Raw genomic sequence first — 16,710 nt, forward strand, 5'->3', positions numbered from 1 at the left:
TTCTAGCACTAGGCTGTTCCAGTTAGTCTATTTTTAGCTGCGTGACTTAGGGCAAGTTATTTAATCTCTTTATGCCTCAGCTTCCTAATCTGTAAAATGAGGATAATAATACTTAAATTAATATTTGCAAGGTACTTAGAAACAGGCCTGGCATATAAGTTTTTATAAGTGTTTATTAAATAAATAAAAATAGCTCAAGTGCTGTTGTTAGAACTGAGATAATATATTAAAAGCCCTTACAGCAGGCCTGGCCCATGATGAGTGCAGTGTGAGTGTTTGCTGTCATTAGCATGAGCAGTAGTGGGAGTGGGAGTCTGTTATGGAAATAGTGTTGAGGTCTACAAAGAAAATAAGCAAAGGAAGAGAACAGAGAATGATAACACCCACCTGTATCCTAAGGGGGGCACTTTTTGTGCAAGACTGAATAAAGGGACAGGATGAGCTCTTTTCAATCAACAAATATTTATTATTTCCTATGGACCAGAAACTGTTCTAGGTGCCGGGGTATAGGAGTAAACAAAAGGGACAAAAATCCCTGCCCTCTGACAGCTTACATTGCAGAAGGAGGGAGAGACAGTAATCAAATAAATCAATAGTTTGTTGAATCATGGTGCTGTGGAGAAGACAACAGCAGAGAAGGCAGCTGGAGCATCCTGGGTGGGAGGGTTTATAGTTGGAAATACAGTGGACATGGGGGCTCACTGGGTAGGTAACATTTGAGTAAGGACACCAGGGAGGTGTCCATGGAAAATGTGGGGGAACTTCTGGAGGAAGAACATTCCAGGAAGAGGCCCCTGTGGGAGCTGGCCTAGTGCATGTAAGGAGCAGTGGGAGAGCCATGAGCAAGGGCCAGTTGGACACATGGGGCAGGGGGTGACGAGGTGAGGCAGCAGGGCCTTGGGGGCCATTCTGGGGCTTTGCCTTTGACACTTGTGCATGTGATGAGAAGCTGCCAAGGTCTTTAAGTGGAGGAGTGACATGATCTGCTTGAGGTTTTTACTTGATCCACTGACTGCTGTGCATTTAGACTGAGTGGGGCAGGAGGCTATTGCAGTAATTTAGGCAAGAGACAAGCTCACTTTCTGATAATGAATGCAGTGCATCAGTGTAATTCATTGCCTTAAAAATTAATGGACAGCTCTTTGCTGGAGTGTCTTAATGAAGCCCAGAAATCTGCTAAGAAGGTGCAGGTAGGTGGAGTTGGATGACTTTAGGTTCCTTCTGACATGTTGGTGATGATTATTCTGTACTGCAAAATTCTCTATATGTAAATTTAAGTTTTCTCTCATTTGGGAGCTCATTATAATAAGCCCAATCTTAGCATTTTTTTCCTTACTATAATATGTGCTCCACTGTATCTGTGCTGCATCATTGTGACAATTGCTGTCACATAGGGCTGTCATAATCTGAGAGTATACCCCCCTCTCTCCCATGACACTGTGATCTACTCTAGAGCAGAAACTCTTAATTCATCTTTGTATCCCCAGTTCCTAGCATGAAAGAAATAGTAAGTGGGCTATACAGGTTTATGGAAATTCAAGTGAATGAATCTTGGCAGTGGCTTAAAAACTTAATGTTTAATTGGGGTCTTTGCTTCATACTCTATTATATTTTCCATCAGTCATAATGTGATCCTTTTATTTGACTTCAACCATAAAGGGGCAGGAAGGAGTGGAGTTAGGGAATAAATGTGTGAGCTTGTAGAATCTGTAGCCTGGAGAGATACTGTCCTGTGTTGCTATCACCGTCTTCATAGGAATTGTGTGTGTTAAGTTTTTCCAGTATTTTCTGAGCATTGGAATGTAGTCAGTCCTACCTCTCCCCATCCTCTTCTGCTTTTAGGGAGAACAATGTGGAAACTTGTGCCTCCTCTTAGTACAAATTTGTTGTTTTTCCACACAAAACTAATAAAAATAGTCATTGAAACATGTTTCTTTTAGCCCAGAGATGACACTAGTGATTTCTTGAAAAACTCATTATTGGAATCTGATAGTGCTTTTATTGGTGAGTATATTTATTTTATTAAGGCTATATTATTTAAATATTAAACCTTTCTCTATACTTAAAAAGCAGTACTGTATTCTTTGTTGTACAAGGTAGTAAAAAAAAAAAAGGAATTTTTTTTTTCTGTTTTAATGAGTAATCATCAGATATTCCTTGCAAAGTTTTCAAAATCACAATTACTGAAATGAAATTTAAAAGTCTTAGGAATAGTTGACAAACCTGTACATGAATGTTCATAATAGCCTCATTTCTAATGCCAAATGCTGGAATCAGCCCAGATGTCCTTCAGTAGATGAATGGTTAAACAAACGCTGGTACATCCATGCCATGGAATACCACTCAGCAATAAAAAGGAACAAAGTTTTGAAACTTGGATGAACTTGGATGACTCTTCAGGGAAATAGTCTGAGCAAAAAAGACAATCCCAATACATTACTGTATGATTCCATTTACATAACATTTTTGAAGTTACAGAATTAAGAAATTGAGAACAGATTTAGTGGTTGCCAGGGGTTGAGAGATAGGAAGAGGTGTATATAGTTATAAAAGGGCAAGAAGAGGGATCCCTGTGGTTTGGGAACTATTTAACAACTTGTTTGCAGGGGTAGATACACACATGTAAATGGGAAATAATAATAATAGATCTTAATACACACATAAAAACACACAAATGGGTATTGGTAAGATAGTAAATTGGAATCTGTGGGTTGTATCAGTATCAATATCCTGGTTGTGAGATTATACTTGAATTCTGCAAAATGTTACCATTGGGGGAAACTGGACAAAATGTATAAGGAATCTCTACTATTTCTTATACCTGTGTGTGTACCTTAATTATTTTAATCTATTTATAGTTATCTTAATATTTCAGTCAAAAAAGTCATAAGACTATTTTATTTAGTCTTCAGAAGATAAGTAAAGGTACCATGGGATCTTTTTTCTTAAAGTAGTATACACTTACGATTATGTACTCTGATCATGAGTGTTTCTGCTATCCTAGGGCCATCAGGGAATGATCTAGTCTACATATTAGCTGTATTTCAGGCCAATTACTTTAGATATTCATGTGATAAAATTCCAAATTAACTTATATTTTTCTCTTAATGGTTTTTTGTTGTTGTTGTTGCTGTTTTTGAGACAGGTCTTGCTCTGTCGCCCGGGCTGGAGTGCAGCAGCACAATCATTGCTCACTACAGCCTCAAATTCCTGGGCTCAAGTGCTCCTCCCATCTCAGCCTCCCCAGTAGCTGGGACTACAGCATGTACTACCATACCCAGTTATCTTTTTTATTTTTTGTAGAGATGAGGTCTCCCTATGTTGCCCAGGCTGGTCTCAAACACCTGGACTCAAGGGATCCTCCTGCCTCAGCCTCCCAAAGTGCTGGGATTACAGACATGAGCCACTGTACGTGGTCTTTTTTTTTTTTTTTTTTTTTGTAATGAATTTTTCCTTTCCAAGGAAGATGCACTGGAGAGAGAAGGAAAAATAAAACAGCAGGAGACAGGGATGGGAAGATTGCTTGTCAGGGAAATGAGACCTGTCCTTCCTAACAGTGAAGATGGTCTGGGCCATTCAAGATGGTGTGTTGGAGTATTGCATGACACTAGAGCAAAGATACAGCAGTCTTTATGGTTAACAGTGACTCCAAATGCTGCGTAAGTCATGGCTGTGTTAACCACTGCTCTAAGGAATGTAAAGCTGGTGGTTTCAGTGCATTATTTTTAAAAAGTAGGGTTTTTTAAATTGTAAAATACACATAAACATAACGTTTACCATTTTAACCATTTTAAAGTGTACAGTTGACTGGCATTAAGTATTTCTATTGTGCAGCCACCACTATCATCCATCTCCAGAACTCATCTTGAAAATAGAAACTCTTCATATGAAACAGTAATTCCCCATTGCCCTCTCCCTCCAGCCCCTGGCATCCAACATTCTACTTTCCATCTCCATAAATTTGACTACTCTAGGACCTCATGTAAGTGGAATCATACAGTATTTATCCTTTGATGACTGGCGTATTTCACTTCACATAACGTCTTTGAGGTTTATCCATGTTATAGCATGTGTCAAATTTTCTTTTTTTTCCCCTTAGAGACAGGGTCTCCCTTGCTACCCAGGCTGGAGTGCAGTGGTGTGATCATGGCTCACTGCAGCCTTGACCTCCCCGTGCTCAGATGATTCTCCTACCTCAGCCTCCCAAGTAGCTGAAACTACAGGCACACACTCACTACCATGCCCAAATAATTTTTGTATTTTTTGTAGAGACAGGGTTTCACCATGTTGCCCAGGTTGGTTGCGAACTCTTGAGCGTAAGTGATCCTCCAACTGTGGCCTCCCGAAGTGCTGAGATCACGGGTGTGAGCTACCACACCCAGCCAGATTTCCCTTTTTATGCTGTGAATATATTCCATTGTATGTATGTACTGTGTTTTGTTTATCCATTCATCTGTCAGTAGACACTTGAGTGGCTTCCACCTTTTGGCTGTGGTGAATAATGCTCCTACGAATAGGTGTACAATTAGCTGTTGGAGTCACTGCTTTCAATTCTTTTGGGTATACACTAACAGATAGCATTTGCTAGATCATATAGTAATTCTATTTTTAATTATTTGAAGTCTCACCACATTGTTTTCCACAGCAGCTGCACCATTTTACGTTCCTACCAGCAGTGCACAAAAGTTCTGATTTCTCTACATCCTTGTTAACACTTATTACTTTGTTTTTTGAATAGTAGCAATCTTTATAGGTGTGAGGTGGCATCTCATTGTGGTTTTGACTTACATTTCTGTAATGATTAGTGATGTTGAACATCTTTACATGTGCTTACTAATTGTACATCATTTTTGAAGAAATATCTATTTAAGACCTTTTCTAATTCTTAAAATCAGATATTTTTTGTTGTTACTGAGTTGTGGGAGTTCTTTATTATCTATTCTGGATCTTACCCCTTATCAGATACATGATTTGCAAATGTTTTCGACATAGTGGGTTGCCTTTTCACTCTGTTGGTTGTGTCCTTTGATACATAGAAGCTTTTAATTTTGGTACAGTCCAATTTATCTTTGCTTTTGTTGCCTGTGCTTTTGGTGTCACATCTAAGACATCATTGCCAAATCCAATACCATGAAGCTTTCCTCATGTGCTTTCTTCTAAGAGTTTTATGTATAGTTTTAGCTCTTAACGTTTAGATGCCTAACCATGGAGTGTCAAAATACATGTCAGAAAGCGAAAGAATGGCAAGGAGAAATAGATGAATCCACTATTATGGTTAGAGATTTTTAACAATCAGTAAGGACATAGTTGAGTTCCGCAACACCATCAACCAACTGGATATAATGGACGTCAAAAGACACCTTCATTAACAACAACAGAACACATACTCTTCTCAGGGTCACATGGAACATTCAGCAGGACAGATTACACTTGATCTTAGCCAAAAGGCCGAGAAGCGATAGCAGGACAGATTACAATCTGGGAAAGAAAACAAACCTTAACAGATGTAAAAGAAGATAAATCACACAATATCTGTCCCCAGACCACAATGGAAATAAACTAGAAATCAATAACAGAAAGATAGCTGGAAAAATCTCCAAATACTTTGGAGATTAAATGCCACATTTCTAAATAACTCATGGGTCAGAGAAAAAATATGAAAATACATTTTAAAACAACTTGATCTAAATGAAAATGAAAATACAACTTCTCAATTTGTAGGAGGTAGCAGAAATAACGCTTGTCTTTCTACTTTCCTAATGTATGCATTCAGTTAAATGTAGAATGCCAAACTCTAAAACCCACAGAAGATAACAGCAGAAAATCTAGACAACCTTGGGTATGGTGATGACTTTTAGATACAAAACCAAAGTCATAATTTATGAAAGAAATAACTGATAAGCCAGACTATGTAAAAGTTTTAAAAATTGGTAATTTTTTTTCTTTTTTTAGATAAAGTCTCGCTGTTGTCCCCAGACTGCAGCATGATGGCATGATCTTGGCTCACTGCAACCTCCGCCTCCCGGGTTCAAGCGATTCTCCTGCCTCAGCCTCCTGAGTAGTTGGGATTACAGGCGCCTGCCACCACACCTGGCTAATTTTTGTATTTTTAGTAGAGATGGGGTTTCACCATGTTGACCAGGCTGGTCTCGAACTCCTGATCTCAGGTGATCCACCTGCCCAGCCTCCCAAAGTGCTGGGATTATAGGCATGAGCCACTGCGCCCGGCCAAAAATTGGTAAATTGTTAAGATACTCAAATTTATAACATTGACTGCATACATGAAGAAAAGTAGAAAGATCTAAAATCAGTATTCTAAGCTTCCACATACGAAACTTAGAAAATAATTAAATCCAAAGTAAGCAGGAGAAATAAAAATTGGAGCAGAAATCCATGCAACTGAAAACAGGAAATCAATAGAGGAAATTAATGAAACCAAGAGTTATTTCTGAGAAGATCAGTAAGCCTCTAGCCAAGCTAATAAGAGAGAAGACACAAATTACTAATATCAGAGACAGGGCATATCTGGCTGGGCATGGCTCACACCTGTAATCCCAGCACTTTGGGAGGCTGAGGTGGGTGGATCACCTGAGGTCAGGAGTTCGAGACCAGTCTGGTCAACTTGGCAAAACCGGGTGTCTACTAAAAACATAAAGATTAGCTGGGCATGGTGGCGCATGCCCGTAGTCCCAGCTACCTGGGAGGCTGAGGCAGGAGAATTGCTTGAACCAGGAGGTGGAGGTTACAGTGAGCTGAGATCGTGCCACTGCACTCCAGCCTGGGTGACACAGTGAGATTCTGTCCAAAAAAAAAAAAGTTTGGGGGGCATATCACTACAGGTCCCACGAACATTAAAAAACATAGTTGGCCGGGCGCGATGGCTCAAGCCTGTAATCCCAGCACTTTGGGAGGCTGAGGCAGGTGGATCACAAGGTCAGGAGATTGAGACCATCCTGGCTAACATGGTGAAACCCCGTCTCTACTAAAAATACAAAAAAAAAAAAAAAAAAAAAAACAAAAAAACCAGGCGTGGTGGCAGGCACCTGTAGTCCCAGCTCTTCAGGAGGCTGAGGCAGGAGAATGGCATGAACCCGGGAGGTGGAGCTTGCAGTGAGCCGAGATCGCGCCACTGCACACCAGCCTGCGCAACAGAGCAAGACTCCGTCTCAAAACAAAACAAAACAAAAAAACATAGTCCAAGATCCTGGTGTGATTCCGTTCTGCTTGGCTGTTCTCTTGAGTAGTGGTCATTTATCTCTGCCACCTTCTTTCCCACCTAAGTGGGTGCCACCACCGATGGAAGATTTGATGGACATGGACATGAGTCCTGAGGCCCCAGAACTATCTTTTCGGTTGTTGAACTAAAGCCTGACAAAGATTATCACTTTAAGGTGGATAATGATGAAAATGAGCACCAGTTATCTTTAAGAACGTTCAGTTTAGGGGCTGGTGCTGGTGTAAAGGATGAATTGCACATTATTGAAGCAGAAGCAATGAATTACGAAGGCAGTCCAATTAAAGTAACACTGGCAACTTTGAAAATGTCTGTACAGCCAATGGTTTCCCTTGGGGGCTTTGAAATCATACCACCAGTGCTCTTATGGTTGAAGTGTGGTTCAGGGCCAGTGCATATTAGTGGACAACACTTAGTAGTTGTGGAGGAAGATGCAGAGTCAGAAGATGAAGAGGAGGAGGATGTGAAACTCTTAAGTATATCTGGAAAGCAGTCTGCCCCTGAGGTGGTAGCAGGGTTCCACAGAAAAAAGTAAAACTTGCTGCTAATGAAGATGAAGAAGATGATGATGATTTTGATGATGAGGAAGCTGAAGAAAAAGCGCCAGTGAAGAAATCTATACAAGATATTTCAGCCATAAATGCACAAAAGTCAAATCAGAATGGAAAAGACTCAAAAGCATCAACACCAAGATCAAAAGGACAAGAATCCTTCAAAAAACAGGAAAAAACTCCTAAAACACCAAAAGGACCTAGTTCTGTAGAAGACATTAAAGCAAAAATGCAAGCAAGTATAGAAAAAGGTGGTTCTCTTCCCAAAGTGGAAGCCACGTTCATCAAATATGTGAAGAATTGCTTCCGGATGACTGACCAAGAGGCTATTCAAGATCTCTGGCAGTGGAGGAAGTCTCTTTAAGAAAATAGTTTAAGCAATTTGTTAAAAATTTTCCATCTTATTTCATTTCTGTAACAGTTGAAATCTGGCTGTCCTTTTTATAACGCAGAGTGAGAACTTTCCCTACCGTGTTTGATAAGTGTTGTCCAGGTTCCACTGCCAAGAATGTGTTGTCCACAATACCTGTTTAGTTTTTAAAGATGCAACTTCACCCTTAGCTTGGTTTTAAGTATGTATGGAATGTCATGATAGGACATAGTAGTAGTGGTGGTCAGACGTGGAAATGGTGGGGAGACAAAAATATACATGTGAAATAAATCTCAGTGTTTTAATTAAAAAACAAACAAACAAAAACCACAAAGAAAACATAGTCCAAGAATACCATGAACAACTCTATGCCCACAAATCTGATAACCTGAAGTCTACCACCCATTTATGGTAACTCAGCCAACTCAGAATAGAGGGGAAACTTCTACAACTTGATAAGGAACATCTACAAAAGTCCTACAGCTAACATCATAATGATGAGAAACTAGAAGCTTTCCTGCTAAGATCAGGATGTCCTTTCTCACCACTGATTAACATCATACTGGAAGTCCTAGCTAATATTAGCAGTAAGGCAGAAAAGGAAATAAAAGGTGTACTGATTGGAAAGGGAGAAATAGAATTGTCTTTGTTCACAGATGATATGATTGTCTATAGAAAATCTGAAGGAATCAACTGAAAAACTCCTGGAACTTGTAAGCAGTTATAATAAAGTTGCGGGATACAAGATTAATATGTAAAACTCAGGCCCTTTACAATATGCCAGCAATGTACAAGTGAAATTTGAAATTAAAAACACAATACCACTTACATTGGCATTCCCCCAAGAAATACTGAGATAGATATCTATCTATCTATCTATCTATCTATCTATCTATCTATCTATCTATCTATCTAATCTATCTGTCTATCTATCTATCTATCTCTCTAGAACTGCCTGAGGAAAACTACAAAACTGATGAAATTGAAGGACTACTAAATAAATGGAGATATATTCCATGACCATGCACAGGATGACTTAGTATTGTCAAGATGTCAGGTCTTCTCAACTTGATCTACAGATTTAGTACAATCCCAATAAAAATCCCAGCAAGTTATCATGTGGATAACAACAAACTGATTCTAAAGTTCACTTGGAAAGGCAAAAGATCCAGAATAGCCAACACAATGTTTAAAGAGAACAGAGTTGAAGGACTGTCACAGCTGACTTCAAGAGTTATGATAAAGTTATAATAAACAATACAATGTGGCATTGGTGAAAGAATAGACAAATAGACCAGCTGAATGGAATATGGAGCCCAGAAATAGACTTATGCAGGCTAGGCACAGTGGCTCACATCTTTGGGAGGCTACTTGAGGCCAGGAGTTTGAGACCTCCCTGGCCAACAAAGCAAGATCTTGTCTCTACAGAAAAAAAAAAAAAAAAAAACTAGCCAATGTGGTGGCACATACCTGAAGTCCTAGCTATTTGGGAGGCTGAGGTGGGAGGATTACTTGAACCTGGAAGTTCAAGGCTGCCGTGAGCTATGATCACACTACTGAACTCCAGCCTGGGCAACAGAGAAAGACCTTGTCTCAAAAAAAGAAATAGACTCATGCAAATATAGTCAGCTGATCTCTGACAAAAGACCAAAGGCAGTACTGACAAAGGACCAAAGGCAGTATTATGATGGAGAAAAGACAGTCTTTTCTACAAATAATGCTGGGACAGCAGGACATCTGCATGTGAAAAAATAAACCTAGACACAGATCTTACACCCTTCACAAAAATTAACTCAAAGTTGATCTTACATCTAAATGTAAAATGCTAAATTGAAAAACTCATAGACGATAACAACAGAAAATCTAGCTGACCTTGGGTATGGTGATGACTTTTAGATACAAAATAAAGAAATAATTGATAAGCCGGACTTTGTAAAAATTAAAAACTTGCTGTGCTCTATAAAAGACACTGTTAATTAAGAGAATGAGAAGACAGGACAGAGACTGTAAGAAAATATTTGCAAAAGACATATCAGATAAAGGACTGCTATCCAAAATATACAAAGAAATCTTAAAACTCAACAATAAGAAAATAAAAAAACTGATTAAAAGATTGAGCAAGACTTGCACCACACATCACCATAAAGATATAAGACTATGTAAGGATGCTATTGAGAGACAGGACTGGCTGGATTTCCTAGGCCGACTAAGAATTTCTAAGCCTAGCTGGGAAGGTGACTGCACCCACCTTTAAACATGGGGCTTGTAACTCAGCTAACACCCAACCAATCAGGTAGTAAAGAGGGCTCACTAAAATACAAATTAGGCTAAAGCAGGAGGTTAAGAAATAGTCAAATCATATATCACCTGAGAGCACAGGGGGAGGGACAATGATCAGGATATAAACCCAGGCATTCGAGCTGGGAGTAGCAACCCTCTTTGGGTCCCCTCCCATTGTATGGGAGCTCTGTTTTCACTCTATTAAATCTTGCAACTGCATGCTCTTCTGGTCCGTGTTTGTTACGGCTCGAGCTGAGCTTTCGCTTGCCGTCCACCAGTGTTGTTTGCCGCCGTCGCAGACCCGCCTCTGACTTCCACCCCTCCTGATCTGGCAGGGTATCCGGTGCACTTCTGATCCACCGAGGTGGCGCCCATTGCCGCTCCCAATCAGGCTAAAGGCTCGCCATTGTTCCTGCACGGCTAAGTGCCTGGGTTTGTCCTAATCAAGCTGAACACTAGTCTCTGGGTTCCATGGTTCTCTTTTGTGACCCCGGCTTCTAATAGAGCTGTAACACTCATGCATGGCCCAAGATTCCGTTCCTTGGAATCTGAGGCCAAGAACCCCAGGTCAGAGAACAAGAGGCTTGCCACCATCTTGGAAGCGGCCCGCCACCATCTTGGGAGTTCTAAGAACAAGGACCCGCCTGGTAACACATTAGAGAATTGTAAATTAAAATGAGATACCACCACATACCTGCTAGAATGGCCAGCATTCAAAACACTGATACCAAATGCTGGCAAGGTTTTAGAGCAATAGGAACTCTCATTCATTGCTGGTGGGCCTGCAAAAGTGTAGTCAATTTTGGAAGACAGTGTGGCAATTTCTTACAAAAATAAACACATTCTTACCATACAGTTCAGCATATATACTCCTTGGTATTTGCCTGAGGGAGTTGAAAACTTGTCCATAAAGAAACCTGCACGCAGATATTTATAGCACCTTTATTCATAATTGCTAAAACTTGGAAGCAGCCAAGATGTCTTTCAGTAGGTTAATGGATAAAGTGTGGTACATCCAGACAATGCAATAGTTTTCAGCGCTAAAACAAAATGAGCTACTAAACCATGAAAAGGCATGGAAGGACCCAAAACTTATTTTAGAATTATAGAAAGCCCCACATCTTATTCAATAAAAGTTATTCCTATTGTTAAAAACCCATACAGTATACATTTGGATAATTGAATATCAATTGTATGTTAAATGATGATAGTTTTGTATAAATGTTAAATTTTCTGAATGTTATAATTAGATTTTTGCAGTGTAGGAGCCAGTCCTTGTTCTTAGAGGGTACACACTGAAATAGTTAGAGACAAAATGCCATGATGTCTCCAATTTATTGGTGTAGCAAAGTGGCTTGGCAAAAACAGCATCCCCCCAAATATATATAGAAATGGGCAAAGTAACTAATGGTGATTCTAAGTATGTGTATTATTCTAACTTTTCTTTAGGTATAATTTTTTTCAAAGGAGCTGTGGAGGTTACCGTAGATGTTGTAGGCTATTTGTCTATGTCAAATTAGCTCCGGTCCACTTGAATGATTATGAGCAAAAAGACCGACAATACCAAGTGTTGATGAGGATGTGGGGAAATTGGAACCTTCTTACAATGTAAAATGTAAATAGGTTGGTAGTTCCTCAAAATGCAGAACAGAGTTAACCATAATACCCAGCAATTTCATTTCTGGTTCTATAACCCAAAGAAATGAGACGATACGTCCACACAAAAACTTGAATGTGAATGTTCATAGCAGTGTTATTCATAATTGCTAGCAACTAGCAAATGTCTATTTACTGGTAAATGCATAGACAAAATACGACATATCCATATGATGGAGTATTATTCAGCAGTAAAATGTAATAAACAAACATGGCACAGCACAGACGAATCTCATACACCTTATTGCTAAGTGAAAAGACACATAAGATTAAGTTGTAGAATTCCATTTATGTTTGGTGTTGGGTAAGGTAAATCTGTTGAAACAGAGCAGTGTTTGCCCAGGGCCAGCAAATAGGAGTAGGGAGTGATTGCCAGTGGGCACAAAGGAGCTGTTTAAGGTGATGGAAATGCTCTAAAGTGATGATTGCACAACTCTGTAAATTTGCTAAAAAAATCACCGAACTGTGTATGTACACTTAAATTGAGTGTATTTCATGGTATTGTAAGCAAAATGTAATGAAAAGACAGGCTCTTGGTTTAGCTCTGGGTAAGATTTGAAGCGGTATTAAGACTCCTTCTGCTTTTTGGGGTCCTCTTAGGTGCTTACGGTGAGACATATCCTGCCATTGAAGATGACGTCCTCCCTCCACCATCACAGTTGCCCTCTGCACGGGAGCGCAGGAGGAACAAATGGAAAGGACTAGACATTGTGTGTATGAAACTTAGTTTCTTCCCCTTTTCAACTTAGAAGAATGAGAGGTCTGGGTTCTGACCCATGCTAAATCTGTGTGGCCCCATAAAGAAAGAGCACTTGCTTGAAATTCAGACATGGGTCTGAATCTAGGCTCAGCCTTGACTGGATGACCTTGGGTAGCTATTGAATTCTGCTGCTTTGGCTTCTTCCAGATAATAATAGTATTTTCTTGTCTCCTGGGGTGGCTGTAAGTAGCTCTGCATCCCAACCTTCCTTCTTCTCCTGCAGAATATATGGATTTCAGAGAGGCACAAGAAGGAACTGATGCCATTTATCGAAAAGCCTCATAATAACCTAATTCTGTGATGTAGGCATCATCTTCATTTCGGTCAAATGACTTGCCAAGGTCATATGGGCAAGAAGGCTGAGATTCAAACCCATGTTCTCCTCACTCTGCTCCCCAGCTTTACGGTGTAGCCAGTAAAAAGTAGAGGCTTTGGAGTTTATGTCCCAACGATGTCACCTCCTTGTTGGGTAGGCAGCTTGGGCAATTTCTTAAACTCTGTGTTTCCTTTTATATGACATTAAGATACAGTTAATGTGAAGCATTTAGCACTGAGCCATGTATGCAGAGAGCTCTCACCAAGTAACAGATGCTATTAGCGTTATTATATGTACAGCATTACCAGGTGAAAATAGCTTTGCTTTTTGCCTTAGGCAACCACCAATCTACTTTGGTTTCTATAGATGTGCCTTTTCTGGACATTTAATATAAATGAGATCATACATTCTATGGCTATTTGTGACTAGATTTGTCTGTCTTCTTTTGAAGGTCATTCATGTTGTAGCATGTGCCAGTACTGATGCCTCTTTAGTGTTGAATAATTTTCCACTGTATTAGTATCCCACATTTTGTTTATCCATTTAACAATTAATAGATATTTGGGTTGTGTTCACTTTTTAGCTCTTACGGATACTATTAATGTTCATGTACAAGTTTTTGATGTTCTTATTACTCTTGAATATATATAGCTAGGAGGAAAATTGTTGGGTTATATGGACACTTTGTATTTAGCATTTTGAAGAAGTACCAGACTGTTTTCCAAGGTGGCTGTACCATTTTACTTTGCCATCATCAGTGTATGAAGGTTGTAATTTCTCTGTATCCTGGCCATCACTTAGTGTCTTTTGATTTTAGCTATTGAGTGTAAAGTAGTGTCATGGTGGTTTTGAGTTGCATTTCTCTAATGACGTTGAACATCTTTTCATGTGCTTATTAGCCAGTTGTATATTTTCTTAGGAGGTATGTCTATTCAAATCCTTTTGCTTTTTTTTTTTTTTTTTTTTTTTTTAAATACAGAGTCTCGCTCTGTCGCCCAGGCTGGAGTATGGTGGTGTGATCTCAGCGCACTGCACCCTCTGCCCCACTGGGGCTCAAGGGATTCTCCTGCCTCAGCCTCCTGAGTAGCTGGGATTACAGGTGCATGCCAACATGGCTAACTTTTGTATTTTTAGTAAAGACGGGGTTTTGCCATGTTGGCCAGGCTGGTCTCAAACTCCTAACCTCAGGTGATCCGCCTGCCTCCCCTCCCAAAGTGCTGGGATTACAGGCGTGAGCCACCGTGCCCAGCCCTTTGCCCATTTTCAAATTGAATTGTCTTTTTATTGAGTTGTAAGAGTTCTTTTACATTCTGGCTACAAGTCTAGTTATCAATATGTGATTTTCATATCTTTTTTTTCCCATTCTGTATCTTTTTAACTTTCTTGATGGTGTTCTTTGAAGCACAGAAGTTTTTAAATTTTGATGAGGTCCAACTCATCAATCTCTCTTGGGCTTTTGGTGTCTTACTTAAGAAACCATTGCCTAGCACAAGATCATGAGGATTTACTTGTTTTTTTTCAGTTTGTTCTTAATTGTAGGTCCGTGATACACTTTAATTTTTGCATAGGGTGTGAGGTGCAGGGGTCCAAGTCCATTCTTTTGCATGTGGCCATCCAGTTGTTCTAGCAGCATTTGTTGAAAGACTGTTCTCCCATTGCATTTTGTTAACTCATCTGTAAACATAAGGATTTACTTCTGTATTCTTCTTAATCTTACATTGATCTACTTGTCTTATGTCAGTACCACACTGCCTTGATTACAGCTGGACTGTCTCAGCCCCTGCTGCTTTAGTTTTTTCCTTCTGTGTCCTATAATTCCCAAGCTTTATCCAGACTGGCAGCATTTCTGTCATCACACATGTTATTCCTTATTCTTGACTGAGTCATCTGAGCTTGCATGGATAAGCATAGGAGCCATAATATAAGTGCTCCATATTTCCATTTATTTTGTTCATCACAATGTACATTTGAGGGCAAGAGGATGTTTTGATTTGTCGATGTTTTTTTTTTTTTTTCCCTGAGATAAGAGTCTCTGTCTCCCAGGCTGGAGTCCAGTGGCACAATCTCGGCTCACTGCAACCTCCGCCTCCTGCGTTCAAGTGATTCTCCTGCCTCAGCCTCCCAAGTAGCTGGGGACTACAGGTGCCCGCCACCATGCCCAGCTAATTTGTATTTTTAGTAGAGATGGGGTTTCACCATGTTGGTCAGGCTGGTCTCCAACTCCTGACTTCAGGTGGTCTGCCTGCCTCGGCCTCCCAAAGTGCTGGGATTACCGAGAGTCACCATGCCTGGCCCTGATTCACTGATTTGTGAACATACTTTATGTTAATGGCTTTCTGAAGTTCTGTTTTCTAACTACAGGATAGCAGTCGTCCTAATGTAGCACCAGATGGTCTCTCTCTAAAATCTACATCCAGTGTAAATGTTGATCAGCTTAGAATGAGAAATGAGGAACGAATGCGAAGACTGAATGAACTTCACAATAAACCTATTAATACAGGTAAATGACCAAGTGTAATGGCCTATAGCAGAGATCCCGTATGAACTTTTAAACTTTCTTACTCAAGGCTTTCACTAATGTCTGAGGATAGATGGAATGAGTTTGAAGTCCTTTGAGTTGTATGGCCCAAGACGTAACTATTGAGCAAAACCAGACCTCACGATTAAGTCTGCATCAGATTTTCTCTATCAGAGAGGGTGCCCATTTTAGAGTGGAGTCTAAACAGGTAAAATAGTTTTTGCTTATTAAATATATCCAGGCTTTGCTTTCAGCAGAGAAAATGCTATATGATATAGTAATCACTTTACTAAAACTTTAGTAATAAAACATTATTAGAAATTAGCCTTAAGACTGAGTTCTTTAACACTTATGCTGTAAATTTGTAGTACTATAAAGAAAATTTTTACCTTCTTATTTGGCTTTCCACACCATGGACAAACAAAGCCTCAGAGGTCAAATAAAGCTAGTCTCATTATGAGTGTATTTTTGTGACTTGCAGGTTAAAGCTAGTCATAGAGCACAAGGCAGGATGGACACCTAAGGAGCTACACTGCCAGCCCTGTACCACCCTTTTTTGTACCAATGCTATTACTCACTGGGATAATGGGACAGTTTCATATTGGTAATATTAGTTTTAGCAAATAGTGGTCTATTTGGGAAATACTCTTTAGTCTGTTAATCTACATTACAATCTCAAGATTTTTTTTAGATTCTACCTTTAATACTGTATTAATTTAAAACTGTACTCAGTATGTCTATCTAGCAGTCAAGGTGTGGTATGTTCTAATGGTGGTAATTCCATACCAAACACAAGCAGACATGGTTAATTGATGGGACAGTAGGAAAGGATGTCTTCTTTCCAGCTACAAGGCATTTTCTTTTAGACCCAACAAACTGAATATTTAACAGGAATATATCTGAGAGAAGACAGCATCTTAAGAATCTTTTTCAGAAGATTTTTAATGTCTACACTGTTTTTTTAACATTGTCCTTTCAAGCAGGAGCTTTTTGTTATGATGTGGATTGATTGCACATACCAATCC

The 16,710-nt window shown here is 39.6% G+C and overlaps 1 protein-coding gene and 1 pseudogene across 4 annotated transcripts in view; both read left to right on the top strand.

Moving 5' to 3' along the window:
• Positions 1 to 16,710, top strand: part of CSPP1 (centrosome and spindle pole associated protein 1) — a 136,596-nt gene that overhangs the window by 118,089 nt on the left and 1,797 nt on the right. For all 3 annotated transcript variants that reach the window (XM_011976490.1, XM_011976489.1, XM_011976491.1), the window contains 3 exons: positions 1,941 to 2,004; positions 12,692 to 12,801; positions 15,529 to 15,667. In XM_011976490.1, the coding sequence (XP_011831880.1) occupies positions 1,941 to 2,004; positions 12,692 to 12,801; positions 15,529 to 15,667 (313 nt within the window). The remainder of the gene's footprint in view (positions 1 to 1,940; positions 2,005 to 12,691; positions 12,802 to 15,528; positions 15,668 to 16,710) is intronic.
• On the top strand, positions 7,223 to 8,284 carry LOC105536998 (annotated as a pseudogene). Its single transcript, XR_001005655.1, has one exon. The product of XR_001005655.1 is annotated as a nucleophosmin pseudogene (transcript).

The sequence above is a fragment of the Mandrillus leucophaeus genome, unplaced genomic scaffold, assembly GCF_000951045.1.
Source record: "Mandrillus leucophaeus isolate KB7577 unplaced genomic scaffold, Mleu.le_1.0 Scaffold167, whole genome shotgun sequence".
Lineage (NCBI taxonomy): Eukaryota > Metazoa > Chordata > Mammalia > Primates > Cercopithecidae > Mandrillus > Mandrillus leucophaeus.